The sequence below is a fragment of the Streptopelia decaocto genome (genome assembly GCF_964273445.1).
Source record: "Streptopelia decaocto genome assembly, chromosome: 1".
In the NCBI taxonomy this organism is placed as follows: domain Eukaryota; kingdom Metazoa; phylum Chordata; class Aves; order Columbiformes; family Columbidae; genus Streptopelia; species Streptopelia decaocto.
In genome coordinates, this window is record NC_138663.1 from 70,364,767 (window position 1) to 70,388,825 (window position 24,059).

Consider the following 24,059-nt stretch of genomic DNA (forward strand, 5'->3'; position numbering starts at 1 on the left):
AGGAAAGTGTTCTTGCATAAGACATTTTGAATATGTTTTTCAAATAGAGCTCTACAGTTTACTTTTATTTTATTCACACTATTATTTAAAAATAACATGAATAAGAACATTCTAATATTTTTGCTTTTAGCATAAAACGCTTGCCTGTTGTTTGCTCTCTGTGTCTTCAATGAGGACACCTCATTAGATTCCCATCAGCATTTCCTGCTTACCAATGAGCAGCACTACTGCTTCAAATAACCAACTAGCAAAAAGATGAAAAACTTTCCCTCCTCCCTCCTTCTTTGCTTCAGAGATCTGTTCTTAAATCAGCTAGTACAGCAAGTCACACGTGCTTTAAATCACCTTAGAAAACTGGTGCAGAAAGCAGCCATTCACCACAAAACTTACCTTGTAGTGATTACAGGGCAAAACCAGACACAACTTACATTATATATTTATTGCTTTTAAGATAGAATTCAAATTGAAATTAATTAATAAAATTCCATGTTTTCTAAGATCTTTATGTTTGCAATAAGTGAAACCTAGTGTCTAACAAAGCAGGTTCAATTTTATTATAAAAGGACATATAACATCATTGTGCTGGGTTGGCTAAGATGGGGTAATTTCTACACTGCCAGGATGGCTGACCCAGAAGCAAGTCCCCTCACAATCAGACTCTCTATCAAGTGACCTGGAAAAAGAATGATTCTGAGTGGGGCCCTGAGCAACAGGAAGCCTTTGAACAGATTAAGCCAGAGATAGTCCACGCCATAGCTCTTGGGCCAGCCTAGGCAGGACAAGATGTTAAAAAATGTGCTCTACATCACAGCTGGGGAGAATGGCCCTACCTGGAGCCTGTGGCAGAAAACACCTGGGGAGACTCGAGGTTGACCCCTGCGATTTTGGAGTCGGGAATACAGAGGACCCAAGGTCTGCTACACTCAAACTGAAAATGAGATATTGGCAGCATATTAAGGGGCTCAAGCTGCTTTTGAAGTGGTTGGTACTGAAGCACAGCTCCTCCTGGCACCTTGACTGCCAGTGTTGGGCTGGATGTTCAAAGGGAAGGTCTCCTGTAGCCATCATGCAACTGATCTTAGAAGTGATCGCAGACTGGCCAGAGGGTAAAGATTTTGGAGTATTGCCAGAAAAGGAGGTGACACATGCTGAAGAGGCACCACTGTATAATAAGTTACAAAAGAATGAGAAATGATATGTCCTGTTCACTGATGTGTCCTGTCAGACTTACTTTATTTCATTATATTTACTTGCCCTTAAGTTGATATATTTTTCTACTAACTTTTAAAGAGGCAGGCTGTATTGAATTGTTGGGGGAAAGTGCATGCCACCCACAGAGTCTGCACAGATTCCCTGCTAACTTTCCACTCCAGCATTCCTGCATGTGTCACACATACTATAACAGCAATAAATGAAAGCATGTACAGGAAAGGAAGAAAAGGTACTTGTCTCACTTCTCATCTGATTCAAAGCTATTGCAATTCCTGTCATTATCAAAACTGGATGCTTAGAAAAATTACTTTGTGTCAGTGCATCTAACATGTATCAAAACCAGCATCAAAAGAAGAGACTTGCCAATTAGGGACACCAAACACAGCCACTTGAAAAGGAAGTAAATGTCTACATATCTTTTTATAATAATTAGCCCACAACGGTAAATGTCGGGGGTCAAGACCCCGGCATGGGTTCGGGCCGATGGCGACGGAGGAAGAAATGCGGCCATCCGATGCGGATGATAAACATGCTTCAGTTTATTGATACAGAGCACAGACCTTTATAGTGGTTCTATTAATTATGCCTACTCGTCAAGCACCGATTTGATAGCATACGTAATGAGCCCATCCCAACATACATAATGAGTCCATCCCCTTCTGTGGCCCCCCTGGTATGTGAATTCCCTTGTTATCTTGGAGCTGCCTCCTGAGACTTGTTTATCCAGGCCTTTCTCAGGTGCTGCCTCCTGAGACTTGTTTGTCCAGGCCTTTCTCAGGCAATACCTTCTCACTTATCCTTGCTCAGCTCATGCTAACTGAGGCCTACTCATGCTAACTAGAAGAGATCCTCTCCGTAGAGAGGGTCTCATGCCCTTTCTCTCTTGGCCATTCTCCAACAGGTAAACACCATAATAATTTCACAATCTAAGTTCTACAGCAGGCATAACTTGGAGAAGCTTGGAGAAGAAGAGATTGAGGGGAGACCTCATGGCAGCTACAGCTTCCTCACAATGGCAGGAGGAGAGGCAGGCACTGATCTCTTTGGTGACCAATGACAGAACCCAAGGGAATGTCAGGAAGATGTGCCAGGGGAGGTTTAGGTTGGACATTAGGAAAAGGTTCTTGCCCCAGAGGGTGGGGGAGCACTGGAACAGGCTCCCCAGGGAGGCACTCATGGCCCCAAGCCTGACAGTGTTCAAGAAGAAACTGGACAACACCCTCAGACACATGGTGTGAACTGTGGGGTTGTCATGTGCAGGGACAGGAGTTGGACTCATTGATCCTTGTGGGTCCCTTCCAACTCAGGACATTCTATGATAACTAACACCCAAAAGCTCTAAAGTTTTTAAAGTAACTGAAGAAATTAATTTATATTAATATCACGCCTACTGAATTAATGACATTTTCTCCACGGGTATTTTTTCCCCACTGATTTTTATCTTGTGATCAAAGGAAAAAAATTTAATGTAATACTCCCTATTTTTATGACATTATAAATAATCACAATTTATAACATTAAAGAAGATCAGAGCAGTAATACACAGATAAAGCAAAATCCAGTACTGCAAAGAAACACTATGAGATCACATTTATATGTGGGAAAAATGATAGATGAAATAAAATCAATTTTAGGATAAGATCCCAAATTTTTGTCCACTTTTACAAATAACCAAATATGAGCCATAAAATAAAACCCTGTATTTTATGTGCTTTTTACATTTTACATCACTTATTCACAAACCCTGTTTTAAAAAGTCAGGAAAAACTTGCTAATAAAATGGTAAGTTAACAGAAAGCACTCACGTTTTAACTGTACAAATGTTTCAGTAACACCTGTGAGCAGTGTCATAGTATTATATGTAACGTGAGAGCCAGTTATCTGAGTTGATGCTGACTGCCCGTCTTCCGTAAGGCTATGGTATCTGCAGAATAGCTGCAAGTCCAAGCATGTACTCTCTTCACTCCTAATTTCTGTAGTAATGCAAAATGGCAAACTGTAGTTCCCTGCAGGCAACTAAAGTAGAATACAAATTTCAACTCCACCTTACAGAGTCTTGCTGTACACAATTACATCATTAAGACTCTTCACATTGGATTAAATTCCTCCATTACATCAAGATTTTCCCCTCCACAAAAGTTATCAGTTTTTGTTCTTTCAAAGTATCACCTTAAAAGATAATAAATAACATCTAGTATCTTAATGATTTTGTTAAGAAACTAGTAACTTCTCATTTGTAGATATAGATTTCCTCCAATTCACGGAAGTCTATACTTTTCTCTACAGAAAAAACAACATACTGAATACAACAGAACAGAAATACTGGAAAATTGGGTTAAACATGATGAGAATCGGTCTATAAAGGCTAATTAATATACACACTAGAGTGTGCTATTGTATATAAAATACAGATTGGTCACTATTACTATTCATGTGAAATAAGAATGTGAACTCTATAGAACTAAGACACAGGTCTATAGCAAAGCAAATGTTTTTACTTTGGTCATATCACCAACATCCTAGTGAAAGGATCCAGCTGAAAACCTAATGATAAGACCAAACATTTTTATAGGAAGGAAAGAAAGATTTCAGATTTCCCTGCACAACCAAAAGAACATACAAAGTGCACAATCTCAAGCTCACCACCAGACCCAAGGAGATACTATCATTTATTTTATATAAGTAAATATCATTATTACCTGAAGTATACAACAACAGAAGACTTTGAAGTGAATAACAAAGTGAGGTAGTGAACAAACTTTCACAAGCAACTTCTGAATACAGTGAGCTGAGCCAGAGCTGAGGGAGTGTGAGTGGACCAGTCTGCTGGGAGACATTATGACTGATTAAATGTGAAAAACTATGTAAAGGAAATAGCATGGAAGAGTCTGTACATGCCAAAAACTGAAACATAACTATAGTTCACATGACACATGTAAGTAAATTCTTCAATTATTTGCAGTGTGTAAGATGGATCTCTACCCTATCACATTTAAGACATCAATATTGTGTGAAGAACAACTACAGTTGTTCTCTACAGAGTTACAGCTCGTTTGTTCTACAGGTTGTAAATACAGAGATTCTCCACTGAGGACATTAAACAAGAAAAACAAGAGCTAACTCACATTTAGAACAACCTGTTAATTAACAATAAGTGTTCTTAGTATTAGTATACATTTTGCTAGCAAAACTGTACAATATGGTGAATAGCACAGTACATTTGGCTCACAAAGCTGCCTCTGACTGCCTTCAGGTTTCTAAAACATCATATAGATAGTTACCTCTTTGAGAGAGAGCTATAACTGTGCCAGGGCATCTTGTGCCACTGATGACTTCCTACTTCTGTATGAAATCTAAATGACAGGATATAATAGCCAGAGAAAGCAAAGAAGAAAGTGCAAACAGGAGAACAATCCCAGGGAAGTTGATGAAAGAGAATGCTTCCATTAAACACAGTAACCATGAAAGGAATTATTATCTTCATTAGGACATTCTCATGTCTTTTATCTCAAGAGCATCAATCTTCAGAATAAATTAAATTCCACCACTGTTCATAAAGAACAAAATATTAACTTGCAAAGGATTGCCAGCTGTCATCAATAGCCACTGATGCTGAAGTCAGTAATAATACCCAACACATTTCTATATACTATATATATTTTAAAATATATTAGTATTTATGTGTTACTCTACTACAGTATACTACATTATTATATAAAATTTATATGAAAAAACTAAACAAGGAGAGTTCTCCTTCTCCCTCTAGATAGGAAACTGACCTGCAGACTGCAGAGGGACAAAAAAAGACTGCAGAAGATTGGACCAAGACAATGACTATAGAGTCAAGTAAAACTGCCAGGAAGCCTGTGTGGGTGAACAAGGAGCCCCTGGCAAAACTGAAAAACAAACAGGAAGTATACACAGGTTGGAAGCAAGAACAGGTAGCCCACGAAGAATGCAGAGACATCGTCCGAGCATGCAGGGATGAGGTTAGGAAAGCCAAAGCCCAGCTGGAATTGAATCTGGCAAGGGATGTCAAAATTAAGCTGGGCTTCTATAAGAAGACAAAAAGAAGGCTAGGGAAAATGTAGGGCCCACTACTGAAGAAGATGGTGGACCTTGTCACATAGGACATATAAAAAGGCTGAGGTACTGAAAGCCTTTACTACCAAGACCAGCCTCCAGGAATCCCAGCGACCAGGGAAAAGTCTGGAGCAAGGATTAATTACCCTTAGCAGAAGGCGATCATGTCAGGAAATACTTTAGCAAACTAGAAATAATTAAGTCCATGAGGCCTGATGAGATGCATCCACAAATGCTGAGGGAGCTGGCTGATGTCATTGCAAGGCCCCCCTCAGTACTCTTAAACTAACCATGGCAATTGGGAGAAGTACCTGAGGACTGGAGATAAGAAAATTACACTCTTGTCTTCAAAAACAGCAGGAAGAAAGACCCAAGGAACTACAGGCTGGTTAGCTTCACCTCAGTATTTGGGAAGGTGATGGAGCAGCTAATCCTAGAAGCTATCTTAGGGCACAGGAAGGACAAGAAAGTCATAAGCAATCAGCATGGCTTCACCGAGAGGAGAGCAGGAACATTATCTACCAAAACTCCAGTAAGGTCTTTGACAATGTCTCACCTAAGAGCCTCACAGAGAAGCTGTTGAAGTGAGGGCTGGATAAGCAAAAAGTGAGGTGGACTGAAAACTGGCTGACCTGCGAGGCCCAGAGGGTGGCAATCAGCGGTATGAAGTCTATAGCTTGAGGTCAGAAACTAGTGGTGCACTCCAGAGGTAAATTCTGGGGCTGATCCTGTTTAATACCTTCATTAATGACCTGGATGATGAGGCAGTATGTAGGCCCACCAAGTTTGCAAGTGTCACAAAACTGGGAGGAGTAGCTCGTATGTCAGACAGTTGAGCTGCCATCCATGGGAACTTATGAGGCTGAAGACATCAGCTGGCAGGAACCTTGTGAAATTCAGTGAAGGGAAGTGCAAAGTCCTGTACCTGGGGAGGAACAACCCCATGCACCAGCATATGCTGGGGGACACCCAGCTGGAAAGAGCTTCATAGAAAAGGACCTGACAGGTCCCAGTGGACAAGAAGTTGAACAAGAGCCAGCAATGTGCCTTCACCACAAAGGTGGCCAACAGTACCCTGGGCTACATGAGGCAAAGTACTGCCCCCAGGTCAAGGGAGGTGATACTCCCCCTCTACTCAGCACTGGTGAGGCCACACTTGGAGTACCGTGTCAAGGTCTGGGCTCCCCAGTACAAAAACATACAGACATGCTGGAAACCAAACTGGAGTCCAACAAAGGGTCACAAAGATCATGATGGAACTGAAGAATCTTTCATACAAAGAGAGACTCAGAGAGTAGGGACTGTTTACTCTGGAGAATATAAGGCTCAGGGGGATCTTATAAATGTATATAAATCCCTAAAGGGAAGGTGCAAAGAGGATGGAGCCTGGTTCTCTTCAGTGGTGCAAATGACAAGAGGCAATGGACACAAACTGAAACACAGGAGGTTCCATCTGAACATGAGGAAACACTTTTTTATGGTGAGGGTGATCAAGCACTGGCACAGGTTGTCCAGAGGGGTAGTGGAGTCTCCCTTCTTGGAGATATTCAAAAGCCATTTGGACACAGTCCTGGGCAACTGGCTCTAGATAGCCCTGCTTGAGATAGGGGTTGGAGTAGATGCCTCCAGAGGTCCACTCCAACCTCTACCATTCTGTGAACCACAATCATATTTATCCAGTCCTAATCTTAAATGTATTAATCATGAGGCTACTTGTTTTTCCTCAAAACTTTTCCACAGAAAGCACTACAAAGATGTATTACAAAGCAAACAGTGGACTGCTGCATATTTATGGACCTATCACAGGTAAACTCTTCCAAAGGACTCATTGCCTACAGTTCACTACAGCATATATGTTTTTTCAATATTTATTCTTTTATTCCTAGTTTCAAATATACGAAACTTCAAATTTCACAGTGAATAGTAATCAGAACCACCATTTATATTAACAAAACTATAATTGAACTAAATCGGTAACATTTGCCTCTGCAGCTTTGTTAACCTTTGAGAAGTCATCAACATATGTTTAGAAAAACAACTAATTGAAATAATGCATAATGAATTTTCATAGACTTGTAATAACACATAATGATGTTCATATACATTCCTAGAGGACAGCCTTAGTCTTTTCATATATGTTTAAGAAAACAAAGAAACTTGACACTCAGTCCAATAGCTTCAAAAGCATGCACGCAGAAATTCTACTTAGGCATGAATAAAAACTTTCTAAGATTTAATTCTAGAGGATACAAAGTAACAACTCATGGCACCATTGCATGTAAAGACTCTAAGATTAACATATCTTTGAAATTTTTCCAGTGTAACAAAAGAACAAATTGTTTGTTTCCTTCCTTGTTTTTGCAGTATAGAAAATAAGCTAAACTATAATGTAAACAATGCTATTTACTACAATATCATCAGAAAAAGTTAGATCTTTATATTTGGATCTCCTTTTCATTTGCAGTATCTAAACTATTTTATTTGGCTGCCTCTTGTTACAAAGCCCAGGAATAAAACAATGGTGATATACTTACCTCTTCTTCCAATCGTGCCTTCCTTCCTGATTTGTAAATACATTTTTGAACACTAAAAACATTCCAGATCAGACATACTATCTGAAAACCAGCTGATCAACGCCTTATTTTCCCATGAAAGTACAAGAAAAGCAGCTCTAACACAAATGCTTTTTTTGTCTGTTTGTTCCCTGAACATAACACATGAAGGGTATGATGTTCAAGTTGAACAAAAATGACAGAACTTGCAGGACAACCAGAGAGACAAATAAGTATCTTTTCATCTAGCTGTTGTACTTATACAATAGAAAGATGACAAGAATTTAGATACCAGGACAGAATGAACAACAGTTTGGGAAACTGAGCATCAAAACAAGGAGCTTGGAATAATACAAATGCCAAGAAAAAAAAGTACTGAAGAAGACAACAGCAAAGCCTTATCTAGACTTGCTCCACTGATGATCTGCAAGATAAGCTTCTTCTGACCTTGTTGCTCAAGAGAAAAGATGTTTATAAAATAAAATCAAAGACTTCACAGTTAGACCATATTGCTCAACCCATAATGCAAACTACATATGCAACTTACTCCAACATTTTCCTTGCATTCAGAGAACTACTATCAAATTGTAAACTTCTAGATTAAATCATTTGTTATTTGTTTTACCTACCTGACAAATTCATAAATAATCTAAGCATGTAGGGGGAAAACACAAACAAACAAACCACAAAAAAAATGACAGTCAAAAGAGACACAAGACCCTCTCCAAAGACAAGAAAAAAGTAAATCAAGAAAGCAGAACTAACTTCTGCCTCATTTTAAGATACAATAGTATTACTATGGTTTCTGAAGGAAAAGGTTTGTTGCCTAACCTCAGAAAAATTCCAGCTAGAAGGAAGCATCTTCCACAGTCCAGAAAAAGGTACTCAAATTGCAGATGCACATACTTTATAACAAGTCATTCTCACTTCTTCTTGTGTAACTTAGGGAACTACCTATGCAATTGCACATTCTGAATGACTATATTTTGCTTCTGTAAAACCTCACATAGGATAATAGATATGTTGCATAGTGTGAGCTCCTATTCTAACAAGGCAGATATCTTTAAAGACACCAAAAATATTATATTCCATACAAGAGTGATTTAAGTTTACAGTAACTGATATTCTGTGTAACATTTAAAATACTGCATTAATCAGATTTTTGGTTCAGGCATTCCTGGCCCTGCCCTTAACTGCTAATGTCTTTTTGCTGGCAATGAGGTAGGCCAGATTAGAGTAAAATATTCCAAATAATTCAGCCTGGGGAGTATCCTCTGGATTTGCATTATGACTTTAGTGACTGGGAGTGGGCTATTTATTTTTCTCAGTTTATGACCAGAGTATTAAATCACAAAATCACACAATCATTAAGGTTGGAAGGGATCTCTGGAGGTCACGTAGTTGAACCGCCTCCTGAAAGCAAGACCAACACGGAATTCAGACCAGATTGTTCAGATTCTTGTCCAGACAGACACAGAAATCCTCCAAGGATCAGGATTTCACAACCTCGCTGGATAAACACCCCAATGCTTATCTTCATCATAAAAATATTTTCTTTTCCTTACACCAAGCTGCAACTTCCAGCGCTTCAATGTATGACTACTTGTCCTCCTGCTATAGATCTCTGTAGAACATGCCCGGCTTCATTTTTCTGACAACCTTGTATGCACTGGACATCTGCTATCAGGTTCCCCCTAAGCTTCCTCTTCTCCAGGCTGAGGTCAAGATATACAGTGTCAATTGTGTTCCTCTCATCCACAGTCTAGGTGTTTCATCACAGAAGGCAATCAGGTTGTTTAGGAATAATTTATCTTTTGGCAAATCCATGCTGGCTATTCCCAATCACCTTCTTCATGGGCCAAGAAATGGCCGCCAAGAGCACTTGAACCATGATTTTCCCAAGGACCAAAAGGCTGGCAAGTCTGGATCCATACATCATCCTTCTTGTCTTTTTCCAATAATCAGAGACTTCCCTCAGTCTCTGAGTTGACGCAGAATTCTCTCACAGTGACAGCCAGCTCACTCGTCACCTAACCAAACCAGTCTGCTCTTCTGATTTCTGTGGTCTGAAGCTGCCAACCTCACCTCTTCTTCCTCCCTGCCTTCCTAATGACCATCCATACTAGAGATCTAGCTATACAGAGTACCCAAACACATCATAGTTATTTCAACAATGTCATAGGTCATCCTCTGCACATGGAGCTCTAGCTCCTCCTGCTTTCTTCCCAGTTTGTATGTATTTGCTTACGTACATTTGACATGGGCCCCTGAAAATCTATTCAATTTTTGTGTTGCTGGATGAGTGGAAGTCTGGTTTTGGTTACTTGTTTTACCACCTCCCACCTTTGAGGTGACTAAAATCACACTTCCTAAAAATAAATAAATGTTAAACTCATATATGAAAGACGAAATCTAGTCTTGCTTCCTTTCCTTTACTAACAACACATAAGATGGGCATAAAGAGATGACAGTATTTAGTTCCTAACTCTGTGTCTAAGAACTTTGGCTTGATTAGCAAAGATGATGACAAAGTCTAGCTGTCTGTCATCAATGAAGTTCAAGTTGTACAGTGTTTGTAAAAAACACACACCACCAAAACACTCACAAAAAAGCCCTCATACTTTAGAGCCTAGATACAGGCCTACACACATAACGAGCATTCCCATGTGAAAACTATAACATGCATGTACTTATTTACCTAAGGTACTTGTTGTGAAACACTGATGTCATTGAACTAAAAGCAAAACTACTTACTCGAGAAGATAAAAGTTACCATTTCTGAGGGTGAGGTGGGTGTAAAATCTAAATGTATCAAAAGGATGATACATTTAATCTATTCTCTTCCTCTAAGCAGACTCTTAAATCACAAAAACCTAACTTTTTTTTTTTTTTATTTAAGCCAGAACCAATCAGATGTAACATTCTGAAAAACACAGCAATGACTGATACCTCATTAAGTCATAGGTAACTAAAAGCTATTATAATGTTGGGTGTTAACTGCGTTTCTTTTGTTTGCTTTTGTTCAGGTTTTTGTTTGGTTGTTTCTTTTTTGTTTTTGTTGTTGGGAGGCGGTTGGGGTTTTTTGTGGTTTTGGTGTGGTTTTGTTTGGTTGGTTTGGTTTTAGTGTGTGTGGTTTGTTTTTGTTTTTTTAATTTAATTGCAAGTTGAAAAACACATAGATCTGCTAGATTTTAAAAACTACAGATCATTAAGTTATGTCATGCAATCCATTTCTTAAAAATGTTACTATTATAGAAGTTGACCACAAAATGCAAATGGATACATAGAGATGAATATTGAAAATTCTAAATCTATAGTGAAAACAACAAAAATAGACATATACCCCTGCTTTTCAAAAGATACTCTAAGAGGAATACAACTCAAGAATGTTGACAGGGACGTGGCTTATTAATAGTATACACTCCATTTATTTCTCAATCTTGATTATATCAACACTTAAAAAAAAAAGAAATTGTGAGAAAGATTCCTTGAGAAACAATACCATTTCTTTTGTTAACAGGAATCAGTCTTTTTGAAAGCAAAATAATAGAGTATTAATTGAAGGATGAAACATGAATTTAGGGAAAATGTTAGGCAAGAAAAAAAATTAAGTCAAATCTGGCCTTCAGCTGAAGCTTTTATTTACTTCAGTTGAATCTGTATATGGATATGCAAAGAATTTCCCCCTACCGAAAGCCTTCAACAAGGAAAGAACTGGGAAAAACAAATAAACAAAACTAACTGCCTAGCAACTTCTCTCCTGCCCAAACAAGGAGCAGAGATAAAGTAACCTGAACAGAATCAACATGCATTTATTGTTTTGTCTTCTTAGAGTCTTTCATTTTTCCATTGTCTTCATTTGAGAACCGCACTCCCATCCAAGACTTGCAAGTGCACACCTTTGAAGCAGTGATTGACTTTTCCCTTACTGTATCTAACAGTCATTCACCCTCTAAATGTTTTTTTGCCATTATATTGTTTCTAAAATACACTCTACCCCTCTTTTCCCTCCAACAATGGTAAAACCTTCATTTTCACTTTGAATTTTTTTAATTGGACAACAGTAACTCCACAGGTCACTTCTTTAATCTATTCAATATGTTACAGTTAAAACCAAACCAAAACAAAAAAATGACCACCCCAAAGCAAAACAATAACAGCAAGAACCCTCCTATTGCTGAAGAAGTGAGAGGGAGAAGCAAAATGACTCTCATTTGGACATAAATATCACTTTTTCTAAGTCTACAAACTCAGACCATACATATGCTGCCCCTTTCGAGAGTCCCACGGTTCCTTTGTACAAGCCAATCCACAGGGATGCAGAAACCAGCCCATACTTACCTTGTTGTAAAAGACAAATCAAAATCTAAACAGATTTTAAAAAGCTGTAGCATTAGGACTGAATTTGACGGAATGCTTTAGCTGTAATTAACTTTGTTTGAAACTTCTTGATATTTCACACCACATCAGGCCTCCCACGAATTGGCTAATCCAGATAAGAAAAACCACAATCAAGACACATTCTTGTTCTGATCAGCTCCCCTCTTCAGAGAGGCACAAATATTGCTTAAGGTAAGGCTCTTGGCTAAAGGCCTTTTCAAAAGTGAAAGGAAATCCTGCTGAAATACAGCCTTCCTCAACTGGATGCATGCAGATTTATTAAGCATATGTAAAGATATTTAAAGACTGGAGGCCATATTTATAAACTTAAAGTAGTGCAGCAGAGATTAAAAATACAAAATATAAAAAAAAAAAAAAAAAATTGTTTCTTCCTTAAAAAAATACTGTTGGGTGTCTATTGTGCAAGGGAAGATTCATCAGCTATGGCAGAGATTGGTATCTGACAAGGTAAGTTAATTGGTAGTGATAGAATAGGAATGTGTTGAAAGTTTATGAAATACTGTCATAGGAATTGCAACGCCTCAAAGAGCTGCTATTTTTATTTAATAAACACTCAGTTCTCAAAAGTATGTGCAAGCAAAGACAGACAACTTGGATATAAGAAAGGGGGCAAGTTCCTCTAGACCAAAGGTGTCAAACTCATTTTCACCAGGGGCCACATCAGCCTCATGGCTGCCTTCAAAGGGCCGAATATAATTTTAGGACTGTACAAATGTAACTACTCCTACATTTATACAGTCCTAAAATTACATTCGGCCCTTTGAAGGCAGCCGCGAGGCTGATGTGGCCACCGGTGAAATTGAGTTTGACACCCCTGCACTAGACCTTATCCATCAAGAACTATCTCAATAAAGTATTATGCAAAATATGAGATCTCTTCAGACTCTCCTGCAGTCTTCATTACAGGACAGCTACAAAATCCTCCTTCTCCTTGCATGCAAGATGTCCACTGCATTTTTGGCTGAATATCATAAAACCCTGAACAATTTTCCTCAGTTAACACTGCCACCGTATTTTTAGCAAATAACAACAGTATAAGATATCTAAGACCTGCTTAATGTAGCTTAAAACAATAACACTGAATGTGGCAAAGTGATACATAGCTAAAATGAATCTTCATAAGCAATGGGTCCAAGTCCCATTCACTGAAGCAACTTCTCAGCACGCCAGCTGCCTGCAGCTGCTTTCTGGCTGGTAACCAGGGGGTTCTGTGCAGGTGTTGGAATTCCCAGCTGGCAGAGACATGATCACACTCCATAGGAAATCCAGGCATTATTCTCTTCTGGTGACCAAATTTATTTTGTCACTACTTACAAGGGGGAAGTTCCTGAATGAAGTAGACCCGATGCAAATGATAATATTGGAAAAATACCAGATAAACACTGGAAAACTCAGAAGGAAGGAAGAAGAGCGAAACCTCCCTATAAGTAGCTAATTTCATGATAATCTATTACAGTTTTCTTGTGTTCAAGCCTAAATGTTAGCACAAGTCATTATTAAAAACCTCACTGAAAATTGCAACTGCTACATAAAAATAGAAAGCATGAGACTTAATATTCCTTAATGGAAACAAGCATCAAGTGTCTTCTTATTTTAAAATGTAATTATAAAAATTACTCTATCACAGAACTGTAATAATGATATCTTCTTATGAGTTTTAAATAGTAGTTATTAAATAGTACAAAGAGTTGTTTCTGATTTTTGTTTTCTTGGGGTGTGTTTTATTTACTAAAAAAAAAATCGTAAAATAGTGCCACAAAAGCAGGCAAACTGAAACACTGCCTGAAATTATGGTTTATAGTTCATGAAGATGGAAATGGGCATCTCCTTTTCTTATTTACCACTAACGAGAAGGCTCTTCAATCAAAAAGTACTATTGTTATACAGCTTGCATATAAAGGATGTCCAGAATATTTTTCATTCCTTCTTGCTTATGAGCTCAAACTATGCTCTTCCTTCTTAGCTTCCCTGAAGTTACCTAGCCTTATTCCAAACTTTTACCTAGCAGATGAATGGAAATTTGCTTTTCAATGACACACTTGCTTCTTTCTATATACTTGTCTCAAAATTCAGACTGTACCCTCAGCCTTTTGAAAACTTAGCATAGGAAATTGGGTTGTTCCCTCTACATAAACAGGAACTACCTTAAGAGAAGAATTACTAGTTGAAATTATTCTTAACACATAGAACATATTACAGTACACAAAGAAATTCAAAATTTATCTCAGTCCTATATCACACTATCTTGGCTTATTTTTTTAAGCATTAATGAGACTTGAATTTTTATATTATAAATTAAATTTCATTATGGTATTTATTTCTGGAAATTAACATTAATTACCCTAAACAATCATTTGCTTGAGAATCCTTAAATTTGTATACCTAAACCCTAAATATTGTCTGTCTAGCAATACATTTAAGTGATAGGTTTATTTTTAAGGAATTGCATGGGATTTGGAAAGTCTGTTTTATCTCAACATCCTTCACATTTAAGAACAGATGTTCTAGTTTTCATTACTATCAGTTATTTTTAAATGATAAACCTTTAGCCAAGAAAAACCTTTCAAATTACGAACAAGTTCCAACACCATATGTGTAATATATATAAATAAAATTTAATATACATTGAAGAAGTAAATGTAAAGGTCTTTAACTAATAGGTTAGTCAGGAAATACAATTTTCACCAATGTAGTAAACTGTATTCTGCAGCCATTCCTAGTTAAATATGAACCAAATATCAGGTTGGTGCAAATGGAACTGCAGTTTTCACATGGTTGAAATTTTCTGTTTTATATTGGAATATATTCTTAAAAAAACGTGCTTATATTATACATCATTTTAATCCTCCTACAACCATGCGAGAAGTTGCCAAAGAACTCAAGATTGACTAATCTACAGTCATTCGGCATTTGAAGCAAATTGGAAAGGTGAAAAAGCTCAGTTAGTGGGTGCCTCATGAACTGACAGAAAATAAAATCATAGTTTTGAAGTGTCATGTTCTCTTCTTCTACGCAACAACAAACCATCTCTCAATTGGATTGTGACATGTGACAAAAAGTGTATTGTATGCGACAATGAGCTCAGTGGTTGGGCCGAAAAGAACCTCCAAAGCACTTCCCAAAGCCAAACTTGCACCAAAAAAAGGTCACAGTCACTGTTTGGTGATCTGTTGCTGCTCTGATTCACTACAGTGTTCTGAATACCAGCAAAACTGTTACATCTGAAAAGTGTGCCCAGCAAATCAATGAGATGCACCAAAAACTGCAACACCTGCACCCAGCGTTGGTCAACAGAAAGGGTCCAATTCCTCTCCACGTTATTGCCCAACCACACGTCGCACAAACAACGCTTCAAATGTTGAACAAATTGGTCTACGAAATTTTGCCTCATCTGCCATATCCCCCTGACCTCTCGCCAACTGACTGCCACTTCTTCAAGCATCTTGACAACTTTTGCAGGGAAAACACTTCCACAACCAGCAGGATGCAGAAAATACTTTCTAAGAGTTTGTCAAATTCCAAAGCATGGTTTTTCATGCTACAGGAATAAACAAACTTATTTCTCATTGGCAAAAATGTGTTGATTTTACTGGTTCCTATTTTGATTAAAAATGATGTGTTTGAGCCTAGTTAGAATTATCTAAAATTCATGGCCCAAAACCACAATTGCTTTTTCACCAACCTAATAAAATGATTTAGCATTTAAAAGGTAACGAATAGACAATCTGTCAAAATTTTTCCAAAAATGTCACCCTAATATTTGCTATGCATTTTATTTCTCCCAAGTATAGAAGCATGAAATTAAAAAAAAAAAAAAAAAAAAAAAAGCTGTTAAAAGTATTAACTACTGTTCATTAATATTGGCCAAGATTTAGTATTTTAGTAATGGTCAAGTACTCACAATAATTACACTGTATCAGATGCTTTGCACTGAATACAAACAGGGCTCAAGTGGATACAGAGGCATGGAGTTGCTTTGGTACTGTTCCCCACATTTTTTAAGAAAGTGCATGCCAAGTGACAGATAATAGACCTAGAAACATTGCCTTAACAGTATAATTATCCAAGTTCTAGTTGACGTGAGTTTCTTAATTTTGAGTACATTTTGCACATTTCCACTATACCACCAATAATCCAACAAGATACTATTTCTACAAAAGCTAGATCCAGTGAAAACCTTGATGAGACAAGCTTGGCGGTAAAGAGCTCTAGTTTATCAGTATTAAATATATTTGGACATTTCACAACTGTCACAATCAGAACTTCCATGTTAAATAGAAAAAGAGAAAAAGAGGAATCATCCTGAACACATTCACTGTGAATGCACAAATGGAGAAGTGCAGTAGCTGTGACAGCCTTGTAATACACTGAATATAGATTAGTCAATATATAGAAATAAATCTAGGATACACTGGCATAAGACAGGTCAGGGCCAGTTGGAAAGCAGTCAGGACAGGAATTTCAGTTCCAAAAAAATATTTTTACTTGCACATACTTACACACTAGAAAAATGAAAATTGTCTAAGCACAATTTCTTGCATACCTTTAAAATTAGACATCCAAAGGAGGCACGTAATATGTGACACCAGCTGAATACTACAGTACACAGCAAATTAGGCATTCAAAGTTGTTAAGTAACAACACAATAATGTTACAGACACATATTTAAGCAGAGCATAATTTTAGAACAAAATTAGCATGCTTAGTGTTACATGCACTCTTCTAATTAACTGTTCTGAAACAAGACAATAAAATAATTCATAGAGGCAAGGGAACAGAATCTTTTTCCTAAAAGAAAGAAGTTATTTTTCCTCATACTGTGGAAAAATAATTTAGAGAAAAGAAGACACCAAAACTGGGGAAAAAAAACAGGCTGAAAGATAAACAGCTCTGAAATTATTAATAAAATAGAGACTTTGGATAAAAATGAGTGTCTGAAAGAAGAGTACGTACAGTAACATAAAAAAAAAAATCTAAAAGGTGAAGAAATAAACGCGAGGTATCTGGCACACACTTGAAAAAGAGGTGGGCAAGGGATTGTTGCCATATCCATAAATACCTTAAACACTTCAGCAAAAAGATGCATTGCTATCTGTGAAAGTGCCTCTTCTGAAATCCCCCATTTTCAGTGTTCCATAATTTTAAACCCCACTGTGACCTGTGAAGTTTCCTGGAATCTCTTTTATAAATTTAGTTGCAGGTACAGTAGATTACTTTTTTCACACCTATTTTTCATTATTAGCATTCTGTCTCCTCTATGTCTGCACCTAAAACCAACCTAAATATTTTCTTAGAAGATGGTATTTAACAGGATGTAAGTCATATATTAGTTTTGTACAAAAACATACATTTTCTAGTACTCCAGCCACAAAAAGCACCAAGACTTGTTTCCAATCTACTGCAGAACACCTTTTCCAGAATCATAAATGTATTCTTCTGGAAGGAAAGAACGGGAAGGAGAATACAGGGTGTTGCCTTTTATGCAAGAGAGGATATGGAATGCATGGAGCTCTGTTTTGGGGTAGGTGATCAGTCAAGAACTTACTGGTTGGGAGTAGCAGGCAGATGAGCACAGCAGACATTGCTGCATCTGCCTGCTAGAGACCAGATGGTCTACAGGAAGATGATGTAGATGAGGCATTCTTCATACAAGAGGAAGAAGCCCCACGTTCACAAGTCCTGGTCCTCGGGAGGGACGTTATCCACCCCAGTATCTGCTGAAGAGACAACACAGCAGGGCATAAGCAATCCAGAAGACTCCTGGAGCACAATGATAACAACTTCGTAACACAGGTGACTGAGGAGCAATCCCTGAGGCACTCTGCTAGACCTGATACTTAAAATCACAGGACTGTTTGGAGACGTGAAGATCAGCGGCAGCCTTTCTTTGCTGCAGTGACCATGAGATGATGGAGTTCAGGGGAGGCAAAGCAGCAGGGGAAAAAGCAGGATCATGACACTGGACTTCAGGAGAGAAGACTCTGGTCTCTGTGTGGGTCTGCCTGGAAGAATTCCATGAGACACAACCCTAGAAAGAGGGTTCCAAGAGAGCTGTTTGCTATTTAAGGATTACCTCCTCCAAGCTCAAGGATGGTCCATTGTGATAAGCAGAAAGTCAAGCAAAGGCGGCAGGACAGCAGGAGGCCCGTATGGTTTAACTAACCCTCACTAAACTCTGGCATAAAATGGAACTGTAGAGGAGGTGGAAGCAGGAGCAGCTAACCCAGGAGGAACACAGAGCTGCTTTCCAAACATACACTACATTTACTGGAGTATTAACACACAGGGAATACTTCCTCCAGAGAAAGTTATACCTTCCAATACAGGATACAAAATGTAATCAGCATATGGCCAACTAGCATTAGGAAACATGACCATTTCACCCTGTCACTTCAACTGCAAGTGCTTCCAAGAGCTTGTTTTGTTAGACATCCAACTGCAAGATTGCTTCTTGAAATTACTTTAGGAAATTAATGTTCATACAAGGCCAGGATTGCTTATGTACATTAAAAGCATAATACAGGGGTCTTCCAGAATGGGCAGGTTTCTGTCTGTGATCGTGTGTGCTCATTCCAAATACACAAACTTTGACACCTTCCTGTTGCCAACATGAACAGGCCTATTATACAAGATAAGCATTTCAGATTTCTCTCATGTCCTCAGGATTCAGCCACTGAGAATCTTCACATTATGGACAGCTAATCCATCACATACTATAGGTCTAGTGCTGGCTAGAAATTGACAGCAGTCTTATATCAACAACAAAACAGAGGCTAGGGAACTTAGAGAGCCCAGTTTGTTCTTCTCTCAAACACTGGGAAGTATTCATACTAGAGGCAAAATTATACTCCCCACCTGCTAAATAAAAGAAGCACATTAAAGTCATTTTTTCAATAAAAATTACAATACATTTGCTAAAAAAAAAAAAAGCAGAACAGAAACAAAGGGTTCCAAAAGAACACATTTTTGGTGCTTTCAAAACAAGGATGGATTTCTTAAGTGAGAAGAACAGATGTCAATTGCAAAACGAACCAAACCAGCTTATTTCAAAAAGAATTATGACACCACATCAACTACATTGTTCTTAGAAAAAACAGCCCACTTAACTTCCAGAAGGGGATGATGATGGGAAAAAATGTGTATAACCACAACTAAAGTTTTCCAGCAGCAGTGCAGTATTACTTTAAGTACAACTGTGTGGTAAATAAAGAAATAGCAGAGGAAAAGTATGATCCCATTCTTAGTGAATCATCAAAAAATAGTTGTCTGTAGATAGACTGAACATCAGAAGTCTTATCAGCTAAATTATCTGTCCAAAGACTTAAATTCCTACTAAGAGTGCTAGAACTCAGGCACTATTTTCCCTTCTCAAATTCAATGTTTCTTCTCTGATTTGGAAATAAGAGACCATCACCTACTAAATAGAAGTACTAATTTTGCCAGTATAAGTTGGGGAATGACCTATTAGAGAGCAGTGTAGGGGAAAGGGACCTGGTGGTCCTGGTGGACAGCAGAATGACCATGAGCCAGCACTGGGCTCTTGTGGCCAGGAAGGCCAATGGCATTCTGGGGTGTATTAGAAGGGCAGTGGTTAGTAGGTCGAGAGAGGTTCTCCTCCCCCTCTACTCTGCCCTGGTGAGACCACATCTGGAACATTGTGTCCAGTTTTGGACCCCTCGGTTCAAGAAGGACAGGGAACTGCTGGAGAGAGTCCAGCGCAGGGCAACAAAGATGATGGAGTGGAGCATCTCCTGTATGAGGAAAGGCTGAGGGAGCTGGGTCTTTTTAGCTTGGAGAAGAGGAGACTGAGAAGTGACCTCGTGAATGTTTACAAATATATAAAGAGTGAGTGTCACGAGGATGGAGCCAGGCTCTTCTCGGTGAAAAACAACAGTAGGACAAGGGGTAATGGGTTCAAACTGGAACACAAGAGGTTCCACTTAAATTTGAGAAGAAACTTCTCAGTGAGGGTAACAGAACACTGGAATAGGCTGCCCATTGGGGTTGTGGAGTCTCCTACTCTGGAGACATTCAAAACCTGCCTGGACACACTCCCGTGTAGCTTCATCTAGGTGTTCCTGCTCCGGCAGGGGGATTGGACTGGATGATCTTTCGAAGTCCCTTCCAATCCCTAACATTCTGTGATTCTGTGTGCTATTGATGGTTTTTCACTATATTACAAATCGGGGTTTGGTAGTTTTAAAATGTAGCATTTATTCATTTCTGCACCATATTGCAGTAGGGCTCCAGCAAAATTTTAGATTTATAGGTTTAAAATGACAATTCATTCTACATTATGGTCAAAAACATGTATTGTCAACTAGCGCTAAATGTCTTGAAAAGAGGCGGCACCTCCCATTTAGAGAAGAGCTGAGGTGTTAAAAGTTGAGATGAATATATTAGAATATATGATCAAAAAAAAGGGAAAAAATAAGACTGATATAACAAAAATCACAAAGAGACATGCTTTTATACCTGTTTCTTTCCTGTCTAAATAAGCAAGTAATTATAAGGCTAACATTACATTTATGCAACTTGATGGTTGCAACACTGCACACAAGTCAAGAAAACTAAACACTTGCCACAGCAATTCAAATTCAGCTATATTTTGTATGCAAAGAAGTTTGAATTACAACATGTTATTCTGCCTCTTAAATACCAAAGTGGGAATGTGAGAATCATAACTCTAATTTTACCAGCCTGTATGAATTCAAGATGTCAAAGAGAACATTGCATTAAATATCCAAACAACTCTGTAATACCAGTCAATACCAATTTGTTTATTCTGTTATGAACCCACTGCTGCTCCTTTACTGTCTCTGGCTGTTGCAGTAACATAGGGAAACAACAATAAGAATGTGAAAATACTACAGGCTCTGTTCAATCTTGATCTTTTAAAGCAAATTATATTTAGACGCAACACAGAACTTTTTACTTTTCTCTTTTACACAAGCATAAATGTGGCAACACTCCATTGTCATCCATTGCTTAAATGCTAACACTCTATCAAGGACATGGAATTCTGTCCCCCTGATTAGGAACAGTAATTATCACTCCCCTTCAATTTGTTAATTCAAATTAAATATATGGCTTTTTTCACACCTGCAATGAAGAAAGTTTGTGACTGGTCCAGAAGACAATTCACTTAATCAGCATGCTACACCCAACTCAGAGAAAACATGTGCAATATGCTTTATGTTCCTACCTCACCTTTCAAAATATTTCACATCAAAAAAACCTGAAAGCATATTTTATTGAAACAATTTTGTGACAACAAAACCATGGTAACATAACTGTCACCTTTGACTGAGGCAGAAATCAACAGGAAAAGATGGAAGAAAATACTGGCTTAGTTGACAAAGATCAATGAAATCTTCTCTCAGAATTAAGCACAATAACTTCACAAAAAAAAAGTCTAATCTAAATATCACCCTGTTAACTATTTGACTGACTGTCTCTATTACTTCCAAACCAGCTTTCAAGAATTACTTATGTCACAAGTGCCAAAAAGTCAGTTAGTAAATATAAATGTGTACGAAATAATCCATGTTCATGTAAAAGGCAGTTAGAACCATCTCATGAGGCATTTGTTTTACACATTATACTCAAATATTAACTTAGAAATTTCATTTAAGAGGAATGAAGGCAAAGCACATCTACAGCCTCGGATGCCAAAATCAGTTCAGTTGGAAGTCTTATCCTGAGAGTTCCCAAAGCTGTACCAGAGTCACAATTACAGTCAGCTTTTAAGCTTTTTGAGTCAACATCACTAATAACCAGCTGTTTCTACTGGAAAAAGAAATGCTAGTGAGACAGACATCTGTACTGCATAGCTGCCAGATTGACTCAGTGTGTGGCCACAGGTGTTGACCCTAGTGCAGCAGGAGCCAAAGGAGAAAGACAAAAGGAATTGGCATTAAAAGCTGTTCTAACAGAAGGCATCCAATATTCAAGTTTCATGAAAGTCATTTTAACTGTCAGCTCTTAAAAGCATGACTCAGTTTCTTCTCTGATTTGATTCTGGCTACATCCAGAAGACAACAAGAGGAAGTATGTGAGCTTTTCTACAAAGTAAGTTAAACATTGTGACGCTTTCATTGCCATTGTTGAAAACCGTAGTACCTGACTCAAAGAGGCATGATACAGACAGACTGATATTTGCAAACCACAGTAACATAACATTTTCACTACTGTAACATTTCTGCTTGAAGAGCATCCTGAAAGTGTTAAAAAAAAAAAACAAAAACACTTATTCTGTTGTCAAGAGTTTACGATGATCATTAACTTTAGCCAGTATGATGCTCCATAAATTGGAAGGTTTTTAAGAAAAACTTATTTTTTATAAAATAGCTATGCAAATATTTCTTTCATTGAGTAGAATGTTACACACACAAACAAATTTCTTTCATTGAGTAGAATGTTACACAAACAAACTAAATAAAAAATATTTGTTTATTATATTACCATAAGTTCTAGGAAGAAAAATTCCATACAAATTATTTCAGCAACCATGAAATACGAGCAGGGAACAATGCAGTAGCTACTTAAAAACCATCTAGTGTAGCAAAAAAAAACCCAAAACCTAAGTGAAGCTGAATTACCAACAATTACCAAAATTTTGAAATGTTTTAAGTCCATAATATATAGCTTGTCCTGTTACAACACTGGAAGAAGACTGAAAACTTCAATGAAAAATGTCTTCTGTGTGACACTTCACATATGTATTTAATGAAAAATGTTGATTTTTGCAATGGATGCAATATTAATTCCATTGTCTAGCATATATAATTACACTTCATAGGTTTTCACTACACAATACAAACTATTGCATATTCAAGTCAGATAATACTTTACAAATAATTGGCCAAAGCTACTGTAGAAAATGCTAAGTCATACTGTTAAACACAGATCTACCGTGCATTGTCTTTTCTTTTCATCTGTTCTATGAAACAGATCATAACAAGGATGAGTGATCCAAGTTACAATAATGTATTTATGCAAGTGGGCTATTAAACCTATATTCCCACTAATATCAAAAGTCAGGCTCTGATCTAAAGACCTTAGAAAATTTTTAAATTCAAAAGGCTTTGAAGTAGGCCTGTTGATACTTAACAGAATATTTGTTGGACAGAAATATACTCTATAGAAAACTCTCCTGAAAAAAATTAAGATCCTACAAGAAAGAAATTACCTGGAGCATCTTGTAATGATCTTGATGTGAAATTACTTCTTCCTTTTTTTCCTTCAATAAATCAATTTCCAGAATACTATGTTTTTCCAGTAAATGTTCCAATTCCTATAAAGTTTACAAAATAAAATATGTGAATTTGCAAACATATACAACCTGTGAAAATACAGATTCAGGTAGTCATTCCAACTATTTCTGAAAGCTACATTTGCTATCATAATATACACAGAGATAAAAGGTTGTATAAGAAAACTCTGATTGCAGTCTTTAAATTGAGACAATATTTTCAAGAAGTATAAAGTATTTAAAATGAAAGGCATGCCCTGACAGGCATGTCCTATGAGGTGTGGCCAAGTACTCTGGGTCTGTCTAGTTTGGAAAAAAGGAGGCTGAGGGGCGGCCTCATGGCTCTCTACAGCTTCCTGAGAAGGGGACGTGGAGACGGAGGTGCTGAGCTCGTCTCCTTGTTATCCAGTGATAGCACACTTGGGAATGGTTCAAAGCTGCATCAAGAGAGGTTTAGACTGGACATTAGGAAATATTTCTTTAGCAAAAGGTTGGCCAAACAGTGGAACAGGCTTCCTAGAGAGGTGGGTGATGCCCCAAACCTGTCAGTGTTTAAG

General features: G+C 37.8%; 1 protein-coding gene across 5 annotated transcripts in view; it reads right to left on the bottom strand.

The window, feature by feature from the left end:
• Positions 1-24,059, bottom strand: part of CCDC91 (coiled-coil domain containing 91) — a 138,476-nt gene that overhangs the window by 77,379 nt on the left and 37,038 nt on the right. For all 5 annotated transcript variants that reach the window (XR_014183169.1, XM_082043743.1, XM_082043740.1 and 2 more), the window contains exon 6: positions 23,440-23,544. Coding sequence is in view for 4 of the 5 variants with exons in the window: in XM_082043743.1 (XP_081899869.1) it covers positions 23,440-23,544 (105 nt within the window). In the remaining variant the exon portion in view is untranslated. The remainder of the gene's footprint in view (positions 1-23,439; positions 23,545-24,059) is intronic.